The 10,526-nt window shown below is 42.5% G+C and overlaps 1 protein-coding gene across 2 annotated transcripts in view; it reads left to right on the forward strand.

The window, feature by feature from the left end:
• Positions 1-4,707, forward strand: part of SMAD7 (SMAD family member 7) — a 36,957-nt gene extending 32,250 nt beyond the window's left edge. For both annotated transcript variants that reach the window (XM_043976977.1, XM_043976978.1), the window contains one exon: positions 2,491-4,707. In XM_043976977.1, the coding sequence (XP_043832912.1) occupies positions 2,491-3,029 (539 nt within the window). In that variant the 3' untranslated portion in view covers positions 3,030-4,707. The remainder of the gene's footprint in view (positions 1-2,490) is intronic.
• Positions 4,708-10,526: the final 5,819 nt, after the last annotated feature.

The raw sequence follows: 10,526 nt of genomic DNA on the forward strand, positions 1-10,526 counted from the left end.
GGTAGGGTATAAGCTAGCTTACCAACTTATTCATGAGGGACTGAAATCCAAGGCTAAATGCAGCTGCCTTTTTTTTTTTCCTTAAAGTTTATAGACCTGAATAGTTCCCAGGTCTTAACATGTCTGTAAAAGTTGGAAGGAGGTGACTGGGCTGAACTACACTCTGCTCCTCACCCTGCCGGCAACAGTCCTTTTGGGGGGGGGCACCGGAACCCACTCCCTTCTTTCCTTTCCCCCTGTCTGGTCTGGCTGATGATCAGTTAATCTCTCCCCCCACTTGCTTGAAAAGGCTGTAGGGAGGAGGGAGGGTTAGAGGAACAACCTAACCCCCCCCCCAACCCTTCTCTTCCCTCCCTTTCCCAATTTTTGTTAACAAATACAAAACTTCCGGTCCCCACCCTGCCGCCACAAACCACAGCTATTCCTGCAGCTCAGGCAGATTTATAGTTCTCTGTCTGAACCTTACATTTATTACTCCAGCTCCAGGCATGAGGAGGAGAGGTAAATTACAGCTGTAGCCACCCCGGACGATTCCCCCTTTTTAATGTGCACAAACATCTATTTAAAGAAACATGCACCCCAAACACCAAAAACACTCCCGACTGGTAGCTTTCTTAAAGAGGTCCAGGAAACTTTGTTCATGTCAGGCCATGGGGCGGGACTTCGAGGAGGTGGAGGAAGGGAGCAAGGCATGGAGGGAGAGCAAACCCATCACACTGTAATGTTGAAATGCTGTTCCTCCATACCTTCCCTATCATCCTCCCTACATAGGAGAATTTGTAGGACTTGAAGGCCAGTTTCCATCGCAGATTCTTTCTTCCTGAGATGGGGGCCAGGCCTCCCAGTCTCAATTAGTCCAGATTTAAATTAAAAACAAACCATTTTCCAGGCTCGTTTTAGTGCCGTTTTTTTTTGTTTTTTGTTTTGGTGAGGCATTTGGGGTTAAGTGACTTGCCCAGGGTCACGCAGCTAGTAAGTGTTAAATGTCTGAGGCTGGATTTGAACTCAGGTTGGACTCCAGGGCCAGTGCTCTATCTACTGCACCACCTAGCTGCCCCTAGTGCTGTCTTTTGTGAACAACTACTGGTTTCCACTTAGCATAGGATGTATTTCTTAATTTGTTTCTCTACCAAGGGGGCTGGATTTGTACTGAGCAGCCTCATACCCTCACCTGATTAGTCTTCTGCCTAATGCACACTCCTTTGTGAAGCCAGGGCAGGGATCCTGCAGTACACTGACCACTGAATTGACTTAGGAGATCTGGGTCCTAGTCTCGCATCTGACATCAACTGTGTGTGATTTTTGGAATAGGGCATTTCCTGTCTCTGAGCTTTAGTTCCCTTATTAGTAAGGTGAGGAGGAGATTGGACTAGATATGAACTATAATATCCTGGCTCTTCTACTTCCTACCCATGTGACCTTGGGCAAATTGCTTAGCTTCTCTATACCTCATCTCAGTTTCCTTATTTGCAAAATGGATGAGATGACCTCTGCAGCCCTATCTATGCCTCTGAGATTCAGTTAGATTAAAACAAAAAGTCACTTGCGGCTGACTGTGAACTATACTTTTGGTCTCATGGGTCATGTAGTTATATGATTAGGCTGCTGGAAAATCTGTTGGCTTACATTTAGGTTTAGGCCAGATATTTCTCTATCCTATCTTGAAGGAATGAGAATGTACTCAAGGTTGCATGCCTGTCCTGGGCCTAAGTGGATGGGTGGGCTGAAGGGATGCCCCTATGTTTAAGGGCAAGGACATTCAAAGGCTGGGTTGTATTTTGCTCATCAGTACTGAGAGTCTGGAGATCAGCTGAGGGGACTTGGTTTCCACATATCTGGAGGTCTCTACTGGGGATGTGTTTGTCTCTAGCTCTCTTCCCCAGGGATCTGAAGTCTACTTTTTTTGTTTTGTTTTGGTTTTGCAGGGCAATGGGGGTTAAGTGACTTGTCCAGGGTCACACAGTTAGTAAGTGTTAAGTGTCTGAGGCTGGATTTGAACTTAGGTACTCCTGAATCCAGAGCTGGTGCTTTACCCACTTCGCCACCTAGCTGCCCCCTGAAGTCTACTTTTGAATTGTTTCTTTTGTATCCACAGTGTCTGTCATTCTGGGTAACACTGTGCTTACTGATGGAGATGTAAAGAAAGGCAAAAACATTGCTCCTAGCCCCTTAAGGAGCTCACATTCTAATAGGGGAGATGCCCTGTCCCTCCCTCCCAAAAAAAGTACATACAAGAAAGTCAGTGGGAGCAGACAGTTCATAATTCAATAATTGCTTATTGAATCCAAGTAAATTGAGTTGAATCATGAAAAAGATGCCAAGGCAAAATGCTCAGTCAAGGATGATTTGGAGAAACTGTTGGCTTCAAGATTATACTGGGCGGGGCCTTTGAGGGATATAAAGTCAAAGTTAAATGTTTGTTCTTTTGATTTAAGAAGGACCAAAGCTAAACACTTCTGACAGTTCTGATTTTTTTCCCCTCTTCTCTAGATTCCCAACTTCATCAGGAGCCTGGGGATCAGTCACACTGGTGCGTGGTAGCATATTGGGAGGAGAAAACAAGAGTGGGTCGGCTCTACTCTGTCCAGGAGCCCTCCTTGGATATCTTCTATGATCTACCTCAGGGGAATGGCTTTTGCCTCGGACAGCTCAATTCGGACAACAAGAGTCAGCTGGTACAGAAAGTCCGTAGCAAAATTGGCTGCGGCATCCAGTTGACTAGAGAAGTAGACGGCGTATGGGTGTATAACCGTAGTAGTTACCCCATCTTTATCAAGTCGGCCACACTGGACAACCCCGACTCCAGGACGTTGTTGGTGCACAAGGTGTTCCCGGGTTTTTCCATCAAGGCTTTTGACTATGAGAAAGCGTACAGTTTGCAACGGCCCAACGACCATGAGTTCATGCAGCAGCCGTGGACGGGCTTCACCGTGCAGATCAGCTTCGTGAAAGGCTGGGGCCAGTGTTACACAAGGCAGTTCATCAGCAGCTGCCCGTGCTGGTTGGAGGTCATATTCAACAACCGATAACGCAACAGGAACCGGAGGGGACTAGATGACGTTTAAAACTACTTTGCTGCTAATATTTTCCTTCTGAGTGCTTGCTTTTCATGTAAACTCTTTGGTTGTTTTAGTTTTTAATTGTTGTTTATGGTTTTCTGTTTGTTTTGTTCTCGAGAAATAGCTTATGGAAAGAATTATTTGTTTTTGGGGGGGGAGGGAAATAGGCTAGGGAGGGCTACCTGCTAAGTTGAGAATTTAAAAGGGGAATAAAAACCAACAACACCAAACAAAAGGTATAAATGACCAATGAGTCAGAAGAGAAGGGGGGGTCACTTTCCCTGTCCCAAATCACCATTTCACATGTCCGATCTGTATGGGCAAGAGGGGGACGGTTATGCAAGGGGAGACACTTTGTGATACAGATGGGGAGGGTATTTCTCTTAAGGAGGAGCTTCAGTAAGAAGCCACAACAGTGCATAGCTTGTTAGCCCTTTGTAAATGCTTGAGGGGTCAGAATGTTAGTGCCCTGTTGGGTTCTATCTATTGGTTAGGTATTCCCATATAGTAAGGCAACCTCTGTGAGAGAGTCCCCTTGACCTGGCCCCTCCCCAGGTACTTCTTCCCCTTTGGTAATTGGCTTGGAATAGAAGGCCAAGGGCCCACGCACACAAAGGTCTCTTGGAAAGTACTTTCACCCCGGTCGTCCCAACCTTTTGCCACCCTCACTGCTGCCATACTTGTTTTTTTTTTCTTTTTTCCCCCCTCTTTTTTTTTTTTTTTTTTAGTGAGGCAATTGGGGTTAAGTGACTTGCCCAGGGTCACACAGCTAGTAAGTGTTAAGTGTCTGAGGCCGGATTTGAACTCAGGTACTCCTGATTCCAGGGTCGGTGCTCTATCCACTGCGCCACCTAGCTTCCCCTTTTCCCCCTCTTTTTGGACATCTTGGTTTTTCTGTGAGTTTCGACTTCCCTGAAGTATTGCTTATAAAGTGCCCACTTTCTTCCCAGGCCCACAATTCCTACCACAGGAAAAATTGGACTCAACGTCTCTCCTCCCTAAAACCACCACTGTGAGTTTGGGAGGAGAGGGAAAGAGGAGTTCCTTGAGTGGGAAGGAATGGAAGGGAAATCTCCCTGCTATACCACCCCCCCTCCCTTTCCACTACTCCCTCAATGGTCCATCTTAACCCAAAGCCGGTTATCAAGGTACCACTTGTGTCCCAGAATACTGTGTTTTCATTTCTTCTACAACTCATACACTTGTATGATACTTTTACACTGTTCTTAGCTCAATGAGCATGTTTAGACCTTAACATAAGCTATTTTTCTAACTACAAAGGTTTAAATGAACAAGAGAAGCATTCTCATTGGAACTTTAGCATTGTAGTAGTGCTTGGTGAGAGAGAAAGGACTCCTGAAAAAAACTGAGATTTATTAAAGAAAAAATGTATTTTATGTTATATATAAATATATTATTACTTGTAAATACAAAGACGTTTTATAAGCATCATTATTTATGTATTGTGCAATGTGTATAAACAAGAAAAATAAAGAAAGATGCACTTTGCTTTAATATAAATGCAAATAACAAATGCCAAATTAAAAAAAGATAAACACGAGATTGGTGTTTTTTCTATGGGTGTTATCACCTGGCTGAATGTTTTTCTAAAGGAGTTTATGTTCCATTAAACAATTTTTAAAATGTACACTTGACTTGATGTTGTGCACCAGCTTCTCTTTCATTGATTGGGGTTAAGGTGGATCATAGGCTCCAGATTGGGCCGCATGGAGGACTAGAGGGGGGTGGGGCATAAAAACTGGGATCAACCCCCATGGGACAGGGTGGTGGTGGTTGGCTCATCCTCCAAAGGTGAGGGATAGAGTTCTTGATTCTCTCAGGTAAAGTAGAAAGCTATCCACAATAGACCTCTTGCAAGCACCTAGAAGTGAGCAGTTTAAAATTCTAATCTAGGCCAAATTTATGGGAATACCCTGTTATGTGACAAACAGGTGATTTGTAGAATAGCTAATTTGATGAATTGGAGGGAAAAGGTAATTTAAATCTACCCTCTGGGTTGATCAAAGGATTCATCTTCTCTAGTTCAAACTAATTTCATTTAATTTGGATCAACATGAATCTGATTTTGCTGTTGCTTTTCTGACCCCTAACTAGATGTCCCCGTGAGGCTGTCCTTGGCCCTCTTCTCAGTCCACTCTTTATAATTTAATTGGCTTTGATGATCTCTTCAGATAACTCCCAAGATCCATCATATCCAATCCTAGCACTCTTCCTTAGACCTGATATCCCTAGCTGCCTGGTGGACATCTCTGCCAGTCTGTCTTGCTGACAGGTCCAACTCATGCCTAAAATGAGACTTACCTTCTCCTTCTGTAGTTCTCTGCCCGGTCTGCATTGCTATTGATGGCTATCATCCTATTCAATCACTCAGGCTTAAAAATCACTGTTGGTTCCTTTAACCTCCCAGGTCTAATCAGTTGCAAATCCTCTTGTTTCTATTACAGTGTCTCTGAGGAATTCTTCCCTTCTTTCACTCAAACAGCCTTACTGAAAGTTTCTTAACTCTTCCCTTTCTACCCTGGTTCTTTCCATAGGTATAAAATCTCCCTACAGCTTAGGTCTGATTATCTCTTGTTTAAAACTTTTGATGGTCTCCTATTGCCTTTATTTTTAAATTTTTTTTTTAGTGAGGCAGTTGGGGTTAAGTGACTTGCCCAGGGTCACACAGCTAGTAAGTGTTAAGTGTCTGAGGCCGGATTTGAACTCAGGTATTCCTGACTCCAGGGCTGGTGCTCTATCCACTGTGCCACCTAGCTGCCCCTCCTATTGCCTTTAGGATAAAATACTGTCACAAGGTTCTTCACCATCTGGTTCTCCCCAGCCTTTTCAGCTTTTTTCCCCCATTACTCCCATTTACACACTTAAGTCCCCAGCCAACCTGGAGTACTGACAATAACCTTCATGTCAATCACAGGCTATCCGAAGACTAGGAAGGGACCCATACCTGGATAAGAATTTTTTTTTTTAAAGTGAGGCAATTGGGGTTAAGTGACTTGCCCAAGGTCACACAGTGTTAAGTGTCTGAGGTCGGATTTGAACTCAGGTACTCCTGACTCCAGGGCCAGTGCTCTATCCACTGTGCCACCTAGCTGCCCCTCGCCCCAAGAATTTTCTAAGATACACTTGACAAGTTACCTAATCTTGGTGACTGGCAGGTTTCTTGGGGGCATGATATGAGGATGTAGGAAGCATGCTATATTTGGAGTCATAGATCCTGAATTCCTGCTTTCACTCTTCCTCTTAGCTAGTTTTCTACCTTGGGCAGGTCATTTGAGTTCTCTGGATCTCAGTTTTACCATCTATAGAATGAAGATTGACTAGATGACCTCATAGCATCTTTTCCACTCTAAAACTATCATCCTATGAACTGAAACTGGGAGTTTGCTACCTGTCCAGGCAGCCCTATCCATTATGGGATAGGTCCAATTGTTGGAAAATGTCTCCAGCCATCTACACATTTTGCTCCTAATTTTACCTTCTGGGACCCAACAGAACAAGTTTAATCCTTCCACTTGACAGACCTTCAAATACCAGAAGATATGATTTCCCAGTCCCACTCCAAAATAAGTCTTTTCTAGGTTACAAATTCTCAGTTCCTTCAACTGCCATGAACTCAAAGCCTTTTACCAACCCAGCTACCTTGTTAATGTCCTTCCAATGTAGGTGATGTGGGATGGAATTAGGGTCAAATTGATTGTAAATCATCCCAAAAGAATTACAAGACTCAGTGACTCAGTTTCCCAAGTTTTATTGCAATACTGTGAAGAGAACCAGAAAAGTGGAAAGGTATCTCTTGAATAGTAAAAGAAAATGCAGTTATATTTACAGTATGGATAAATTGATTATCAGTCTCATTATAATAATCTCCACTTTAGGGAGGTACAGGGGAGGGTTTATCCTAATTTGGAGTTCCTGGAGGCTTAAGCCAACCTCCGAGGTGGGTACCTTTTTCTTTTTCTTTTTTTTTTCTTCTTTTTTTAACATATAAGGTATTTTATTTTTTCCGTTACATGTAAAGATAGTTCTCAACTTTTGTTTATACAAACTTTACAATTTCAGATTTTTCTCCCTCCCTCTCCTCCCTCCCCCCATCCCTAGACAGCAGGTAATCTGATATAGGTTATATCTATATATCTATATACATAGATATATAGATATCTATACATACATATATATACACATAATAACATTAATCCTATTTCTGCATTAGTCCTGTTATAAGAGAAAAAATCAGCAATGATGAAAAACCTCAAAATAGAAAAAAAACAACAGCACCAAAAACAAAAGAAATAGTATGGTTCATTCAGCATCTATACTCCACAGTTCTTTTTTTTTTTTCCTTGGATTTGGAGATCCTCTTCTATCATGAGTTCCCTGGAACTCTTCTGTACCATTGCATTGGTGAGAAGAATATAGTCCATCACAGTAGATCAACACTCAATGTTGATGATACTGTGTACAATGTTCTTCTGGTTCTGCTCATCTCACTCATCATCAGCTCACGTAAGACCCTCCAGGTTTCTCTGAACTCCTCCTGCTCATCATTTCTTACAGCACAATAGTATTCCATTGTATTCATATACCACAACTTGTCCAGCCATTCCCCAATTGATGGGCACCCCCTCAACTTCCAATTCCTTGCTACCACGCAAAGAGCAGCTACAAATATTTTTGTACATGTGGGTCCCTTTCCCCTTTCCATGATTTCTTTGGGAAAAAGACCTAAAAGTGGTATTGCTGGGTCAAAGGGTATGCACAGCTTTATCGCCCTTTGGGCATAATTCCAAATTGCTCTCCAGAATGGTTGGATCAGTTCACAGCTCCACCAACAATGAATTAGTGTTCCAATTTTCCCACAGCTTCTCCAACATTTATTATTTTCCTTTTTTGTCATTTTAGCCAATCTAATAGGTGTCAGGTTGGGTACCTTTTTCTGTGAAAGTATGTTTTGGGGGTTTACATGTCATAACGTGAATCTGGGGACAAATTTGGCCTTTTCTGTAAATGCCTCTTTGATTCCCATGGCTAGTTTCAAAATATTTTCATTTACCAGTAGAATTTCTATGCCTCATCAGTGAATCATTGTTATAGTTAAGGTCTCTTTGACCTGCCTCTGTATGTTCTTGTTATGAGTACTGCTTAATATGGGGGTAGCGAGAACCTAGGCCCTGACTTGTATTAGTGAAGACTCAAGTCTTAAGTTATCCATTAACTGGGGTCTGAACCCCCCTTAGAGCTCAGATCTAAATGAGAGCTTGGGTCTTAGGTTTTTCTGTTAACCCCTTTTTGCCTCCTACATCATAGGGAGAGCTTTAAACTTAACATACTCTTTATTTCTTTTTTTTTTTTTTAGTGAGGCAATTGGGGTTAAGTGACTTGCCCAGGGTCACACAACTAGTAAGTGTTAAGGGTCTGAGGCCAGATTTGAACTCAGGTACTCCCGACTCCAGGGCTGGTGCTCTATCTACTGCATCACCCAGCTGCCCCTTAACATACTCTTTTTTTTTTTTTTAATTTTAGTGAGGCAATTGGGGTTAAGTGACTTGCTCAGGGTCACACAGCTAGTAAGTGTTAAGTGTCTGAGGCCGGATTTGAACTCAGGTACTCCTGACTCCAGGGCCGGAGCTCTATCCACTGCTCTACCTAGCTGCCCCCATAACATACTCTTTAAAAAACATTTTGTGGGGCAATGAGGGTTAAGTGACTTGTCACACAGCTAGTAAATATAATGTGTCTGAATCTGGATTTGAACTCAGGTCCTCCTGAATCAAGGGCCAGTGCTCTATCCACTGTGCCACTTAGCTGCCCTCTTAACATACTTTAGATGTGGAATTACCAGGGCAGGGGCAACATCTCCTCCCAGTCCTGGTTACCATGCCTCTCTTAAGTAGTGTAGGCTAACGTCTCCTATTGCATCAGTTATACCGATCTATGTCTTATCACTGGTCCCAGATGGCTCTGTAGGGGAGAATGAGGCTGGTGACTGCACAGCCCTCCCACACTTAAATCCAATTCACTTCTAAGTCAAGACATCACCTTCCTGATGCCACTGGTCCTCTTTGAGAATGAAGGACAAACAGCAATAGTAGAGTTGAAGATTGCATTAGCTTTCTACCTATCCCACCACTGACTCCAAATGAGCCACTAAAACCCCAAGGATTTTTTTTTGTCAAGATAAATTGTATCGATGCCTCCTCATATGAGACTTGACATTTACTTTTTTTTTTTTTTGCGGGGCAATGGGGGTAAAGTGACTTGCCCAGGGTCACACAGCTAGTAAGTGTCAAGTATCTGAGACCGGATTTGAACTCAGGTACTCCTGAATTCAGGGCCGGTGCTTTATCCATTGTGCCACCTAGCCGCCCCCCTTGACATTTACTTTTTGAGCCTCACTGTGTTTATCCCTACACATTTCATCTTATTAGACTTGACCCCATGATCTAGCTCTGAGTTGAGATCTTTCTGAATCCTGCCATCCTGAGTGCTCATTCTTTTTTCCCCAGTTGCAAATTTGATAAATAGGCCACCTTGTACCTTTATCTAAGGGTTTAAAAAAGTGAGGAGAGGTCATTAGGTAGAGGGAAAGAGAAACAAAAAAAAGGAAGGAAAAAGAGAAAAGTTTGCTGATTGAGGTAAAATAGAAATATATTTTTAAGACACAGAGTCAGATTATCAATTGTTAAGAAGATGATTTGGACCAAACCTGTTGTTTTCTTTGATACCCCTGATGATTAGGTCGAAGAAAACTAGTTGTTTCAATTGATACTTATAATTATATAGTGCTATAGGAAAGAGCAGAGAGAGAAGATAAGACTCAAGTCTTAAGTTATCCATTAACTGGGGTCTGAACCCCTCTTAGAGCTCAGATCTAAATTAAAGCTTGGGTCTTAGATTTTTCTGTTAACCCCTTTTTTGCCTCCTACATCATAGGGAGAGCTTTAAACTTAACATACTCTTTAAAAAAATTTTGTGGGGCAATGAGGGTTAAGTGACTTGCCCAGGGTCACACAGCTAGTAAATGTAATGTGTCTGAATCCTGAAAGGGCTGTCTTTAGAGAAGCAGCATGATGTGGCAGGTAGAGTGTTGGGTTTGGAGTCAGGAAGACCAGCGTTCAAATCCTGAGACACTACTAGCTGTGTGACCATGGGTAAATCACTTAAACTCTCTGAACCTCATTTTTTTCAGCCATAGAAAAGGTGGGGGGGCGGGGCTAATGATATCACCTACTTTCATTCGACATTGAGTAAGCATTTGTTAAACATCTACAATGTGCTAGTTGCTACATTGTGCCCCAGTAGATGGAGATACAAAATTTAAAAATGAAACAACTTTCAAGGAGCTTACTTTCCATGGAGATGGAAGAACATGTACACAGAAAAGTAACCACACACTAGATTCAGAGTAGTTACATAGTCATCCTTTTTTTTTTTTTTTTTTTTTGCTGG

Source organism: Dromiciops gliroides, chromosome 1, assembly GCF_019393635.1.
Source record: "Dromiciops gliroides isolate mDroGli1 chromosome 1, mDroGli1.pri, whole genome shotgun sequence".
Lineage (NCBI taxonomy): Eukaryota > Metazoa > Chordata > Mammalia > Microbiotheria > Microbiotheriidae > Dromiciops > Dromiciops gliroides.